Source organism: Cyclopterus lumpus, chromosome 20 (assembly GCF_009769545.1).
Source record: "Cyclopterus lumpus isolate fCycLum1 chromosome 20, fCycLum1.pri, whole genome shotgun sequence".
NCBI lineage: Eukaryota > Metazoa > Chordata > Actinopteri > Perciformes > Cyclopteridae > Cyclopterus > Cyclopterus lumpus.
The window spans coordinates 14,448,312-14,463,036 of NC_046985.1; the positions used below are offsets into that span (position 1 = coordinate 14,448,312).

Below are 14,725 nucleotides of genomic sequence, written 5' to 3' on the forward strand. Positions count from 1 at the left end.
GCAGAAAGAAAGCGTTCTTAGACAACTTCATGCTTTCAGGTGACTTTTTGTGAGTGAGTATTCACCTGAAGACCTTTTAAAAATAAATAATCTGCTCAGTATTTTCTATAACAAAACAAACAGTGACACCGAATCTCAGACAAGTAGGCTGTTAGATAAACAAACCATTTTTTAGAATTGTCTGCGGCAGTAGATAAACTCACCAGCGGCTAGCCGCTCTGTATCCGTCGTCATTGTGAAACAATGAGTGGTTAGTGCCCTCCAGCGGCCAAGGTGGAGAACTGCAGTGTAGTAAATTCGTCAAGCCAGCGTTAACGGAGACATGATTACGTAATAGTACTTCTGGTGAATATTCAAAATACAGTTGCCAAACTGAAATAATCACAAAAACAAGTTATGATACAACGACATAATTGCTTTTAGATGGACAACTGCACGTTCTTCAGTGGAAATTATATGGATATTGATACTGATTATGCTGTTTATATTATTTAGAAGTATACATTAGTGCTGATAGTGCAGATACCGCTAGATGTTACAAATACTGTGTATTAGATTTGCACTTTATCAAACAATATAAAGCAATATAATAAGTAACAGCCCTGAAATTCTGTAAGTTACTTGGCTTTTAGGGGTTACAGTGAGTAAATATAAACCACACTAATGATAGATATAATAGGATTCAACTTTTGACAAAGAACGCTATAATTGTACACTATGACCACTGTTAGTGTACACTAATGATGATGTACTTTTCCTTTCTCAGCCATCACTATCGTTAATGGATGTATGGTAATATCGTCTTACGTTTTCCGGTGAACATTTCAAACCAAAACTGTAGATACGGTAGATATGTTGTTATAGTACGTTATGTCACTCTTCGTTGTCAATAATTATAAACACATATATATTTTTAGCGTCACGTTTTAACGTAATGCTGCGATAAACACTATTTTACGGCCACGAGAGGACCCTTTATGTCATCGGAAGTTCCCGGGACCTTCATTACCGCAGCTTTTATTTTGAAACATCCCATTCTGACACTTCCCGATGTGCGTGACTGTTTGGGATTGAATGGCTCTTCCCCAGCACGGCTGTGCGCGTGTGCGTTCTTCCCATATACGTTCGTTCTGGTCGTGTACTTTATGAGAGAAAGTAGGGTTTCTGAAGTGATGCTAATGTTAGCTTAGCTCCGCGCTGCAGCTAGCTATGTCTTCAGAGAGCAACGCTGCAGGAGGCGTTCAGGGACTTCTCCTGAAACTTCATGAATATCTCTCGGACGAAGACACACGAGCCGCAGCTTTGAAATGCCACGATATTATCGGTGACTTGGGACAGGAGTGCATGCTAACACCAACCGAGAACGAACTTGGTAAGACAATAAAGTTCATCAAATACTCCTCTCGTTATGAGAACGCCATGAATCCGCGCCAAACTCCCAATAACAACATGGCAATTTAATGTCGACGGTGCTTCCGCTGATGGTGAGACACCTTGTAGGACGAGTTGGTCTATGGATCTTTATCGGTACTTGTCAATTCGTAATGCATACGTTATTTCAATAATGGTGCATTTACTTTTTATTTTGTTTTTGTTTGCCTGCATCGACCACATCAGGCTCTTCCGCCCAAACTCACTGCGGTGGTCAGTAACGCTCAATCAGAATATAATATAAATACCACGTGACAATGAGCAGAGCGTGGAGGAGGCCACGCCCACAACTCCATTGGAAGTCTGCAATATTATATTATTAATTAGTCTCCAAGCATAACGTGTGCCAGTGTTACACTACTATACACCTTTTCCTAAGGGGGACTCAGCCTGTAGTGCTTACCATATGCAAAACTTAACCATATCTAATGTTTGTTCTCTCTTGCTCTCCATTTAACTTCAATCCAACCAAAGTGTTCTTCCTAATCTCTAAATTATAGTGTTAGGTCCTTAAACTAGTCAATATTGTTTATGTGTAGTTGTGTAGTTATAGCACATTACTAACACAGTAAGGCAGCAGATACAAGTTGATGAAGGAGGCTTTAATATTGCACAGATGTATTCATGTATCAAATTGCACGATGCTGAATGTGTGTGCAGACTTTAGTGTTGGGTGATAAAACATACTGCGAAAGCAAATATTAACATTTCCTTCTGCTCCCGTCTTTGCATATTTCGTCGTGAAGCTTTACAGACGTCCTTATTGTTCTCAAAAGACTATGGACTGCTCAGCTTCCTCAGGAAGTCCCTGGCGTCAGATGAGGTAGGTATCGAGGAACATCTCGTGAACAATAATGTCACGACGCTGAAAAGTTCTCGTGTTGACAGAAACATCTGTTTTCCAGTTCCGGGACACCCGAGTTGAGATTGTGGTTTTTTTGGAGAAATTCTTGGACAGGGTCTCACCAAGTGTCAAGGGTTGGGAGAAGACGTATGCCACTGACATAAGAGTAAGTTCACCTTTCAGCACCAGATCAAATGTTCAGAGTTTCATTCTACAGCGAGTGTAATGCTGGAGTAATGCAATTACTACAGCGTTACATGTAGCATTACATTTTTCCATGTGTGCGTGACAACAGCATGGAAAAGGAAAGATCATTACACATAATGGTGCATCCATGTACTCAAAGTAAATTCAACGTCCGATTAAGACTGATACTGACACCAAAGTAGCTTCTATATATATTATTTGTAGTAATATCTACAAACACTTCTCAGTATAACACAAGACACCCGAGCCGTACCTCAAACTAGACCTTTTGTACGTGTACATGTAATGCCACGATGGAATCATGTTGTTTTTCTCCCATTTCTCTCTTGGTGCAGGACACATGCATGGTTGTGTATACGAAGGACAAAGCAGCCAAGTGTAGGTCTCCAGTGCTGGAGCTCCTCATCAAGGTTGGTTTCTCTCGGCAACCTGTGCTGTTTCTTTGTGTTACAGGTGTGCGACATGAACTGAGCGGAAGAAGAGATCCACTGTTCACACAATTCCCCATTCACATGCTCTTGCGAGAGTCTGTTTTGACATAGTGGTGAATATGGAGTACATGCTGGCTGGACCTTGTTCTTTCTGTGACTCTCCTCAGGTTCTCCAAACAACAAAGGCTTCCAGCGTGGTTGCAGAGCTTCGAGTCTGCAACATATTCGACAGATATTACGGCGAGCTCTGTCAGAGGAGCAAACTGCCCGATTCAGGTGAGTCTTCGTGTGATGCCTGAAGCCAAGGTTTGGTTTCACGCTGGCAAGGAAATTACAGGAATTCATCCAGGAAATGAACATGTAAATTCTGTACATTTAAACGTAAAAAAATAAAAAAATCTTTTGTTTTAGTTCTCGGCAAAATCTATGAGTTGCTGGGAGTTCTCGCAGAGGTTCACCCCAGCGAGATGGACAAGAACTCTGACAAACTCTACAAAGCCTATCTAGCGGAGCTCAAGGAACAGGTACGGTAACAGGTGAAGTGGCTCTGACGGTGCCTTTATCCTCTATCCTCTACAGTTACTGTATTTTCAAATGTGTGCGTGATCGGCTGTGGCTGTCAATCTTTTTGTTCCAGATGACCTCTTCAACAAAGGAGCCCAAACTTTTTGTTGTAGCTGGATGTTTGAGAGGAATCACTGCTCTTATGGTCAACTTCCCTAAAACAATGGAGGAAGGTGTGTGTGTGTGTGTGTGTGTGTGTGTGTGTGTGTGTGTGTGTGTGTGTGTGTGTGTGTGTGTGTGTGTGTGTGTGTGTGTGTGTGTGTGTGTGTGTGTGTGTGTGTGTGTGTGTGTGTGTGTGTGTGTGTGTGTGTGTGTGTGTGTGTGTGTGTGTGTGTGTGTGTGTGTGTGTGTGTGTGTGTGTGTGTCCCTCCGTCCATCCATATGTTTCGCTTTATCTGTGTATTTCAAATTTTCAACAAAACATGCTGTTTCTATGATGAGTGCATGATTAGTGTGCGTCTCTGACTTGCAGACCCAGCAACGTCTAAGGACATCTTCCAGTATGCCCTGAAGGCCGTCAGCCCGCAGGTAAATCATTATTTGGTGAAACTGGTCATAGCGAGCAGCCAAATCTGTCACTGTAGGTGGTAAACATGACATCCAGATTGAAATTTCATTTGTGATCGCTTTTTACATTAAAATGTGTGGCTCTCTGTAACATGACATGTTTTCTCATCTTTGTTGTAGATGTCGATGACGCGCTACGCTGTCACATTCGGTAAGGCCGGCCATTTCCATAGCGACATGAGGATGAAAGTCCCCGGGAACTCATACGTCTTTGACTCTGTCTTTTGAACAGCCGGGCTCAGACTCCTCGCCAAACATGCGTCCCAGTTCAGCAGCTGCCTCATGGACCACTACAGAGCTTTGTTCGAGGTCATGTCGAAGCTCTGTGGACACATCAACGCTGAGATGAAGAAGACGAGTTACTACGCACTTGAGGCCTTCCTCAAACAGGTAACCACTCTGAGGCTTTTCCACACAGGGGCAGAAGACATGTCGGGCAGGTTAGCAGCACCATGATGAGACACTCCATGATGATTGACACTCCTTGTTACTCCAACACCTCTGCTGAGCATTAATGTTTTTTCTTGTTATTCCAAGGTTGCGATGCTGGTGGCAGACAATATTGAGGAGCACAAAAGCAAGTTGAAGTTCTTCATGCAGAGGTTCTGCGGCATCATTAGAACCATGGACTCTACGCACAAGGAGCTGTCCATCGCTATAAGGGGATATGGATTCTTTGCCACCGTACGTTTATTGCCTTGTTTGCTTTCAATGCAGCTGTGGATTTGATATAAATGTACGTTGCTGCTCGAGCTGCTGTGATCCATATTTCCATCACTTGCTTCTTACTAATATTTTGCGTTTCCCATTGTGTTCCTGTGTCTTAATACAAAATGTAAAAATATATAATCTGTATATATTTTCTGTAGCCATGCAAGAAAGTTTGCCCACAAGACGTGGACTTGATGTACACAGAGCTGATTCAGCGCTGTAAGCAGATGTATCTGACCGAGTCCGATGGGGAGGACGACAGCTTCTACCAGCTGCCCAGCTTCCTGGACTCGATAGCCAGTGTCCTGATTCACCTAGACAAGGTAACAAAGTCACGGTCCTTGTCGTTGACTTGGACCAAATGTTGACGAACAACAATCTGAATCAAACTGACAATCATCGATTTGTGTCCTGCAGGAGAAAGAAAGACTAATTCACCCTCAGGATTAGTATAAACTTCTGCTTTTTGCCCCTGGTCTCAGATTCCAGAGGTGTATACGCCGCTGCTGGAGCGTCTCCTCGTGGTGCAGATCGACAGCTTCCCGCAGTACAGCAAGAGAATGCAGACTGCTTGTTGCAGGTCAATCCTGAAGGTGCTGGTGGCCATAGCCTCCAAAGGACCGGTCCTTTGGGGATTCATTAGCTCTGTGGGTAGGTCGCCCATGAGCTCATTGCACCTAAAGGCCACCATGATATTTTGAATTAAAACACTGCCCTTTATCAGGTACCGGTTTTACACTGATGTCTTCATCATTCAACAGTTGATTCAGTGCAGAAATGAGAGAAGAGGCTGTCATAGTGGTAAAGGGCCCCCGAAAAAACAGTAAATGTATCTGCGATGAGATTGCACATAACATCTGCTCAAACATTCACTTTTGCTCTTTTCTTTCAGTGCACCAGGGCCTGATTCGTGTCTGTTCCAAACCCATCATGCTTTCTGAGGTCAGGCACTGTTTTATTTACAGTTTAATTAGTTTTCCTTAAATCAAAAATGTCAGTTTCTTTTTTTCTTTTCTTTTTTACTGTGCTGTTAGAAGAAATATGCTTTTTGTTGTTTCCCCCCTCAGGACAAAGACAGCGAGCGTTCCCAAGTTCGCACTGGAACATGGAAAGTTCCCTCTAGTCAGAACTACCTTGCCCTGTTTAAAAGCCTTCTAGACTGTCATCTGCTGAAGGTACACATATGTCATTTTTAAAAAAGTTTTATTATAATTAATTTTAGCAGATTTATTTGGCCACTTAGCATTTGAAGACGGTAGTTGTTAGAGCCATAGATTTTGTTTTGATTACAAATCATGTTATTTGATTTATTTGTATGACCTAAAGACGTTCCTTTGCCATATACAGTAAATGGATGTTATATTCATATTTGGAATAATGCTTTTCTTTGGGAATTATTTATATTAAGCTGATGAGGATCAGCTCGTATAAGAGGAAGGGGCGGGACCGAGTCTCGGGTTTTATTTTCTTTATCTAGAACGGGACATCGGCACAGACTTTGACCTTATGTTAGAGCTCACATTAGAACTCAAGTTAGACTTGGGATTTTGTTAAGTTCGAATTAAAAGTGAAAATAAATCGACAAAATGATGGAAATGGAATCAACGTCTTGTTATTATTAATTATTATTCAAGCCTTTTAACAAGTGAGTCAAGAAACAGAGTCCCGTAACGCGGCTCAGAATAAGACAGGAACAAGGAACAGGCCACCGCAGTAGTTCTACACTTTATAAATACTATCAATAATTCTATATTCAGATTATTATGTATCATCTACTGTACTGCTGTAAACTACTTTAAGTGCTTCTCGCTGCATAATTAAAATTGTTCAAAAGTTCATCCAGCAGGTAGAGTTTTGAATTGCAAATATTTAGGCACATTGTGTCATGAGATGGATTTATGGACCAGCATGGTCTCCTCCATTCGGCTGCGTATGCTGCAGGGGAGATTGTGTCGTGGTTCACAATAAGTAGTATTTGTATGACCTTGTTACATTTGTGCCATTCTGTGCAGGATTCAGGATTTTTGGACGGAGCTTTTGAAAGTCAGAACGCCGCCCTCGTATCTTTCAGCCGTCTGCTTTATGACGAGTTGGTGAAATCAATTCTCAAAATTGTGGAAAAGTTGGACTTGTCTGTGCAGAAAGTGACAACGGGAGAGGAGGTGAGGTCTCACTCTCAAGTCCCACTTCGATGTACTTCATTGACATTCATAAAACCTCGTGGACATTTGAAATTGAATTGGCCAGTGTACGAGATATGCGGATATTGTTTCAGTCAATTTAATTGTGTCCCATGTCGATGGCATTAAAAATTGAGAAAGCTTTTGTACACTTGCTGTTGGCGCTATCGTTTAAACGTAAAACCCGTCCGTGTCTATCAGGCTCCAGATGATGCGGCCCATGTCCTGCCGTCCTCCGACCCCACAGCTCATCTCCTGCCCAATAAGATCAAAGATTTCACTGCCTTCATCAACCTGGTTGACTTCTGCAGGTATTGGAGGCCACGCACATGGGAGCCTTTAAAAGTGACAGCAGTTAGCAGTGAAACAAGCAGACACCCTTATTGTTATCACATTTAAAGCCACTTTACATTAAAGCGCTATACAAACAAAATGTAAAAATATTATTATTAATAATATTAATAAATTAAACATACTGTGTATTTTACCACAGTCATTGTTAATTTTAAGCATTGACAATGTCCGTCTCACACTGTTTTCCCTTTTTTGCAGCGAATTGTTGTTGACTAAACACCTGGACTATTTTCAGTCCTGGATGTATCCCTTGAGCCATGAACTTATCCTCCACTCCATACGAAATCCACTTGTCAGTGGCTTTTACAAGCTGCTCTCTGTCACCATGAACATTGCCAAGAGAATCAAGTACTACCAGGTAATATTTCCATGAGTAGAAACCATTTCTGTCACCATTCGTTGTTTTTTACCTTGCCAGGGCATGATTTGTATTGCTCGTATGTATACAACGTGTGTGACATTTCTACTTTTTCTCTGTTTTTGATCAGGGAGTTGGCCCGAGAAGCTTGATATCACCCCATAGTGACGCAGTGAAGAGCGCTTGTTTCGCTCTCTTCTCTAAGTTTGGAAAAGAGGTAGCTTCTCTCTGCAATATTTCCTGGGAATGTCATCAACTACTGAGCACCTAGATAGTCGGGGCATGTAAGTGACTGTGGTTTTGCTTCCAGGTGTGTGTGAGAATGAAGCAGTACAAAGATGAGCTGCTGGCCTCCTGCTTGACATTCGTCCTCTCGCTGCAGCACAACATCGTAGCTCTGGACATCAAGGCCTACTGTCCTGCTCTTGAGGTGGGATCCTTTAACTTGTTCCTTTGGGTTTTTGTGACCTAGATAAGGATGGATGAGCACCGCTTCAAACAGAAGCATAGAATGCAGAAGTACAGTAATGCACAATTACCTGGGCATACGTTGAAGAATTGTAGCTCATGTACTTTGATAAAATAGAAATGACATTGAAATAGAAACCAATTGCTGAAAGCAATGGGTGAATTGTTGAAATAGATAGCTTAAAGTCGTGGATTAATAGCCAATTCAAGTGGTAGTACAAGTGCAACCTAACCTAAACATTGACTGATGGAAAAAATATAACATCCACTATTGAATCCATATTAACATAAATTAAAATGAATGCATTTGGAACATGACAGGTGTTGCTGAAGGAGGGTGCGCTTAATTTAAGAAACTCCGACCGTAAATTGTGTGTCTCTGTGTGGCCGTCTAGGCGGCTCTGAAGTTGGGTCTGAGCCATGTTCCTTTGGCCAGCGTAGCCCTCGATGCCCTCGAGGACTGGTCCTCCCACATTCCTCTGGAGACTATGCAGCACTGCTACGCGAGCGTCCTTCCTCTTCTGGATGGATACCTGAAAACCACCTCCGACGGTAAGTAAGATAGTTCCAGGGGAGGTCAGGCACATCTGTTCGGTTCCATTTGAAATGATTTCAGGTCACTAAATGAAGGTTATCATTCAAATGACCAAAATCTATTCCGATGTGGTTGACTTCAGACAAAGACGACAGCAACTGGGAGGTGATGTCTTCTTTGTCTTCGAGAAGTGACAAAGGATACAGCCGAGTGATGACGAGGCTCTTGAAAAAATCGCGCCAGCTCTCCACGGTACTGGATGGGAAAGTGGAAGACATCTTTCAGTGTTTGGGGAGCGCTTTGCTCTTTGTGTTATTTCTTACTGTGGTTTTAAAATAACGTGTCCAGTTTGCTCTCTATAGTCTCTCACTGCCCCCACCAAGTCAGAGTAAAATTCATGTAGGAATTTATATTTTTTACAATCTATCTAAAATCCTCACATTTGGCTGCAGGTATTTTATAGCAAGGTTAATGGGCCGTTACCGAGTAGTGTGTTTGCCTCATCAGCACAACAATACAAATACGGAAGGAGGAGAACATGCTGTGTATGATGTGTGCTAGAATTTACAGACCCCCCCCCCCCCCCCCCCCCCCGAAATAGAGTTGCAACAGGAGACGTTTCAGAACAGAGTGCTGAGGAATTACCTGTTACTGCACGTTGCAGAAATCGACGAGTGCAGTTGCTACACATTTATGAGAAGTCCTGTCCTTGAGCTCACTGATTACTTCTATGTGAATGCAGGAAGACGCTCCTCTTGTCACGGTGAGGCTCAGAGTGGTGAAGTTGCTCGGTCACCTGGGAGGACAGCTGAAGAGGAACCTTGTAACTGGTAAGAATCCTTATCACAAACTCTCATTCATTTTACACTGATACATCGGGGCCATGCTCCACAGTGATGGTGTGAGAACACTTGACACACGTGCTGTTTCGGTTGATCGTACGCCTCTATTTTCACATTCAGGGGTCTCATCAGAGGAAACAATGAAGAAATTTGTCGCCTGGGATTCTGAGAAGAGGCTCAGCTTCGCGGTGCCATTCGCCGACATGAAGCCAGTCATCTACCTCGACCCATTTCTGCCGCACATCAGTGAACTGGCTCTGTCCACAAGTGACAGACAAACCAAAGTACGTCCTCCAACATCGGAAGCGTTTCCCAAATGTGATGAAAACTTTGGCATGACAATGGTACCCAATAGAAATGATTGTTTCTTTTGTGCTGCAGGTCGCAGCGTGTGAGCTTCTCCACAGCTTGGTGGTCTTCATGGTTGGGAAGAGCGCTCAGATGGTGGAGGGGGACAATAGCTTGCCGCCCATGTACAAGCTGCACAAGAGGCTGTTTCCTGTGCTTCTGCGTCTAGCATGCGATGTGGATCAGGTTTGTGCGTCGGTTGTAATCCAAACAGGGAGAGACGCATGTTGATTATCTCTCCGGGAAAATGTGGAAGTTTTACAAGTCGTTGCCATCTTTTTTTTTTTACAAATATTTTTATTAAATGATAGTTTTCAGGGTTGATTTTAGGGTTTTGGTAGGGGCTAGATATGTGTTATGTATGAGCTGAAACAGAGTTCACCCTGAATATAAATAATCCATAGCACAGGATTATTTTGAGGAACCGTGTCAACATTTCTGGAAAGAGACATTGCACTTTTAGCACCACAAGCCGAGTGCCATATAGTCCTATTATATATTACTGAGAAAGCAGATGTCTCCAAAACTAGGCATTTTACACCAAAGCCATCTAGATGGATAAATAGCACTACAGGTCAGATTATTTGGTAGACTGTCTCTTTTTAAACTATTTAAAATACTAAAAGCTGAACTGATCTTGTTGACTGAGCTGCTACAGTTGATTGAAAGTTGCAGCTTTCACGTCTCATGCACATAACCAGCCTCCAGTTGGTTATTAGTTATTTCAGTTTCATGTTGACTCCTGATGTTGTTATCAGCCAGAGCCTGGTTCTCACATGAAGATGTCTACAGTAATATTTATGAATTTAAATTTCTTTACTAGGTGACCAGACAGCTCTTTGAACCGCTGGTCATGCAGCTGATTCACTGGTTCACAAACAACAAGAAGTTCGAGAGCCAAGACACAGTAGCTGTTCTGGAGGCCATTATGGTAAGTGTTGATACTCTGTGAAGGGCGTTAAAAGTGTTCAAACAAGTCCTGAGATTATGCATCAATAGATGTACACACATCGGTGTGTTTTTGTCTTCTCTCCTCAGGACGGTGTGATTGACCCGATGGATAGCACTCTCAGGGACTTCTGTGGCCGCTGCATTGAAGAGTTTGTCAAATGGTCAATCAAACAAACCACCCCCAAGCAGCAGGAGAAGAGTCCGACCAACATGAAGTCCTTGTTCAAGCGTATCTACAGCTTGGCTCTCCACCCCAATGGCTTCAAAAGACTTGGTGCAGCCTTAGCATTCAACAGCATCTACAGACAATTCAGGTAGAATACTTTTCTCGCTGTTTTGACACAATCTGTATCTTGTTTGTAATATTTAAGGTTTGACTGATTTGTCTCTGCAGGGAGGAGAAGTCCTTGGTGGAGCAGTTTATCTTTGAAGTTCTCGTAATATTTGTGGAAAGCTTGGCTCTTGCACACTCAGATGAGCGCTCTATGGGTAATTGTTCCTCCTCTTATCGACAGGACATTCAGATCATTTTCATATCATTATCAACATCTTCTTGTCATAAGACTAACTAGCAGTAGTAATGTATGTTTTAAAAGCAGTGTTTTCTTTGAAGGTGATGGATCACAGGGTTGCATTTTCCTGCAATGTTACAGTACAATGTATTAATCCACATGTTTGTAATTGTATTTCATAAATGTCTTAGTTTTCTTGGTGGGTTAAACAAGGTTCCTCTGCACATTAAAGGAAAATAATAGTTTCATTTTCAAAAAGGTCTGCATCTGTTCTTGCCGCTCCTCCTTCAGGTACATTGCAGCAGTGTCGCACTGCCATTGATCATCTGAAAAGAATCATCAGTCACAAAGCCCCCAGTCTCAATCAGCACAACCCCAAGACACGCATCCCAAGGTTGGTAATCTGCGTGGGTTTTTACATCATTTTACATGCTGAACCTGACTCAACAAAATTACAAGATACAATTGCTTTGAAAGGAATTTCAGCGGTACGGTAAATTGTGTATATTAAGCAACTACATAATGTTTACACCTCTTTTTTTTTGTACAAAAGGCAGAGTTGCAGTAATGCTCATGAAAAGATGAAACATTATAGATTATATGTTTGATAATTATCATATTTTCCATCATTGTCTTATTTCCTTTCTGTTCGTAAAGGGGCTTTCCACCTGATGGAAAGCTGTGCCTCTTTGATGTGGTTTTATGGCTTCTGGAACAATGTGGCCGTCCTCAGACTGACTGTCGCCACAAATGCATGGAACTATTCCATGAGTTCGTTCCTCTCCTCCCAGGTGAGAAACCCTCCCATGGTAGCCTCGATCAGGTGAACAAGTAAGAACATCAAATGCTAGTTATAAAAAAAAAATACAATTATAATCCAAACTCAAATAATATTAACACAGCGGTAATGCATTAATTTATGTTTCATTCACATGTGAATAAATTATTTGATGTTTGTGACTGAACTTAGGAAAGGAGTCTCCACCTCAGTGGGTAGATGGCATACTGAAGGATCACGGCAAAGGTTTCCTGATCTCATGTCTGGAGGGTGGAGGTCTCCTCTCTCAGCCCACTCTCGGGGACCTGACGGGTCCTTTCAGTGTCAGAGCGACCCTGCAGTGGATGGACGCACTGCTGGCTGCCCTCGACTGCTACAACACCTTCATCCACTTGCACATAATCAAGCCGAACCTCATGCTTAGTAAGTCATCAGAAAATCACTCTTACTGACATCATCTGCTCAGAAGGTCCTCACCTGCTCAACCTACACACCTTTTATACTGGATGGCTAGTGGAAAAACATGTTGTCCCCCGCAGTGATCGCAATAATCACAGGTTTCTTTTCTTCTTCGTCTTGTTTTGTCAAGGCTCCAAAGAGAAGTCAAGCTTTCTGAAAGGAATGCGTTTTTTTTTGATGGAGCTGGCAACTCACGAGCTGGCAGCAGCAGAGAGCTGCTTCCCCCTTGGCAAGAAGACCTCTCACTTCAGCCCAAGAGAGGTGGACCAGTACAACTATAGCAAGTGCACCATCATTGTCCGCCTACTGGAGTTTGCCACCATGATTCTTGTCAAAGGAGACAAAGAATTTTGGAAGGTATCATATCATTTAAGACACTCTTAACATTAAAGTCATGAGTTTTGTTCTTATTTTCCTTTTTTTTTTTTTTATAATTTTGTTGTTCCCTATTTCCTTCATTTATTCCCAGCTTCTGGAACAAGACATTTTTGTCTCAGATTTCTTTGAGCTGACTGCGCTGGTGGTGTGTGAGCCATCCACTGTGGGGTTCAATATGGCAGATGTGGAGGTAATGATGAAACTACCAGAAGTGTGCGTTCCTTTACTAAAGGCGCTGCTGGCCTCACCTTACCGCACTCGACTTGAAACCAGTTTACGGACAAAAATCTCCATTAAAAGGTTTGTAAATCAAGTTCACTATTAGAGAACAACACAAGCCACATGAAATGTGCAATATAATTAAATAGGCAGCTGAATTGGATATTTAAAAATAATAAAATGGATAGCATATCCGTTGTTTCAAACTAAAAACTAAACAACTTCTGATTGCGTTCGTTGATACCATGATGATTGTGATCATGACATATTGTTTCTTTCCTCATGCCGTGAATGGTTTCTCTAGTGTGGAGGAGTTGTGTGCTGTAGATCTCTATCCCTCCAGCACCCTCAGCCGCCACGACCAGATGGAAATGGTTCTGTCGTCCTGTAAGCAGATCTACAAAGCCGACTTCCTCAGCTCCATTCTGCACAGTCAGGTATTTTGTCCTGGGACATTTTCAAACGGGATCGTGTGAACATTAACCCACAATAAGCTTTATATTTGCAGCACCGATTTTGTACTTGTTGAGATGTGCCATGCAATTCAGTTTTCGTAACCATTCACTGCTAATACAGTGTTTTTATCCTCCAATGAAGAACACGCATGTTGTTTGTGTTTGTTTCTTTCTTGTCGCATTAAAGGATGGCACCTATGCCAAATCCCTTGGGTCCCGACTTCTAATGGCAGTGTATAAAGGAATAGCGCCGGGTGAGGAGCGGAAGGCACTTCCATCCTTGGACATAAATACCAAGAGTCTGGCGGATGACCTGCTTCAGCTTGCCTTCACTCTAAATCGACAGGTCAGTGCTGCCTCTCTTTGGGTTAGCTTTGATCAAATCAGAGGAAATGTGAACAACCTGGGGTGAGTCATTTGAGCTGCAGACAACTGACTAAAGCTACAAAAAAAGTTAGGATGAAAATAATGTAGCAATATTGTAAACCGTTTTTATTTTCTATAAGTATACCAATTGTTTGACAGCTTTCCTCTTGTATATTGCCGTTTCTCTGCAGAGTGAGCAGCTGGTGGACCTGTTGTTGAACACCATCATGCTCTCTGTGCCAATCTCTGGAAGTCATAGCCATAACTTCCTGAGCTTCTCGCACGGCGAGTACTTCTACAGCCTCTTCCAGATGACCATCAACACTGAGCTGCTGAGAAGTCTGAACACCACGGTGGAGCGCCTCATGAAGGCGTCCTCTCAAAACCCCAGCATGGTAGCTCCTTCTCCTTTTTTCACATTTTTCAATTTTAAAACATTTTTCCTATCGTCTTTAGCCTCTGTGAAGAAGCATTATTGTTTTTCCTGCATGTGAGGTTATTTATTTTCTGGTGTCGTATCAGGTGAGCGTGTTGCTCAATGGCATGCTGGACCACAGCTTTAGAGAGCGCTCTGTGAGGAAGACTCAGGGAAAACAGCTGACCGAAGCGGTGCTAGGAAGATGGAACAGTCTGCAGTCGTGGTGGGAGGGACACTCCTCCACGCCGGAGAGCAAAACGGCCACTCTTCTGCTGCTCTCCAAGCTGCTACAGGTATTCTGTGAGAAACATTCTTTGTTAATTACGAACTGTAGCTGCCAGATTTGTGA

General features: G+C 42.6%; 1 protein-coding gene across 1 annotated transcript in view; it reads left to right on the plus strand.

Moving 5' to 3' along the window:
- Window positions 1–1,209: 1,209 nt before the first annotated feature.
- The window catches only part of prkdc (protein kinase, DNA-activated, catalytic subunit), a 30,460-nt gene continuing 16,944 nt past the window's right edge, over window positions 1,210–14,725 (plus strand). Inside the window, exons 1-37 of the mRNA XM_034559814.1 lie at window positions 1,210–1,372; window positions 2,178–2,254; window positions 2,337–2,441; window positions 2,818–2,892; window positions 3,081–3,189; window positions 3,325–3,437; window positions 3,551–3,650; window positions 3,950–4,005; window positions 4,165–4,195; window positions 4,277–4,434; window positions 4,582–4,728; window positions 4,914–5,078; window positions 5,238–5,406; window positions 5,648–5,697; window positions 5,823–5,930; window positions 6,768–6,917; window positions 7,137–7,246; window positions 7,488–7,647; window positions 7,778–7,864; window positions 7,958–8,077; window positions 8,511–8,667; window positions 8,793–8,902; window positions 9,393–9,480; window positions 9,613–9,776; window positions 9,874–10,026; window positions 10,664–10,771; window positions 10,879–11,105; window positions 11,186–11,280; window positions 11,595–11,697; window positions 11,961–12,094; window positions 12,274–12,504; window positions 12,671–12,897; window positions 13,010–13,218; window positions 13,442–13,574; window positions 13,780–13,938; window positions 14,150–14,353; window positions 14,481–14,669. Of these exons, the coding sequence (XP_034415705.1) occupies window positions 1,210–1,372; window positions 2,178–2,254; window positions 2,337–2,441; window positions 2,818–2,892; window positions 3,081–3,189; window positions 3,325–3,437; window positions 3,551–3,650; window positions 3,950–4,005; window positions 4,165–4,195; window positions 4,277–4,434; window positions 4,582–4,728; window positions 4,914–5,078; window positions 5,238–5,406; window positions 5,648–5,697; window positions 5,823–5,930; window positions 6,768–6,917; window positions 7,137–7,246; window positions 7,488–7,647; window positions 7,778–7,864; window positions 7,958–8,077; window positions 8,511–8,667; window positions 8,793–8,902; window positions 9,393–9,480; window positions 9,613–9,776; window positions 9,874–10,026; window positions 10,664–10,771; window positions 10,879–11,105; window positions 11,186–11,280; window positions 11,595–11,697; window positions 11,961–12,094; window positions 12,274–12,504; window positions 12,671–12,897; window positions 13,010–13,218; window positions 13,442–13,574; window positions 13,780–13,938; window positions 14,150–14,353; window positions 14,481–14,669 (4,944 nt within the window). The remainder of the gene's footprint in view (window positions 1,373–2,177; window positions 2,255–2,336; window positions 2,442–2,817; window positions 2,893–3,080; window positions 3,190–3,324; window positions 3,438–3,550; window positions 3,651–3,949; window positions 4,006–4,164; window positions 4,196–4,276; window positions 4,435–4,581; window positions 4,729–4,913; window positions 5,079–5,237; window positions 5,407–5,647; window positions 5,698–5,822; window positions 5,931–6,767; window positions 6,918–7,136; window positions 7,247–7,487; window positions 7,648–7,777; window positions 7,865–7,957; window positions 8,078–8,510; window positions 8,668–8,792; window positions 8,903–9,392; window positions 9,481–9,612; window positions 9,777–9,873; window positions 10,027–10,663; window positions 10,772–10,878; window positions 11,106–11,185; window positions 11,281–11,594; window positions 11,698–11,960; window positions 12,095–12,273; window positions 12,505–12,670; window positions 12,898–13,009; window positions 13,219–13,441; window positions 13,575–13,779; window positions 13,939–14,149; window positions 14,354–14,480; window positions 14,670–14,725) is intronic.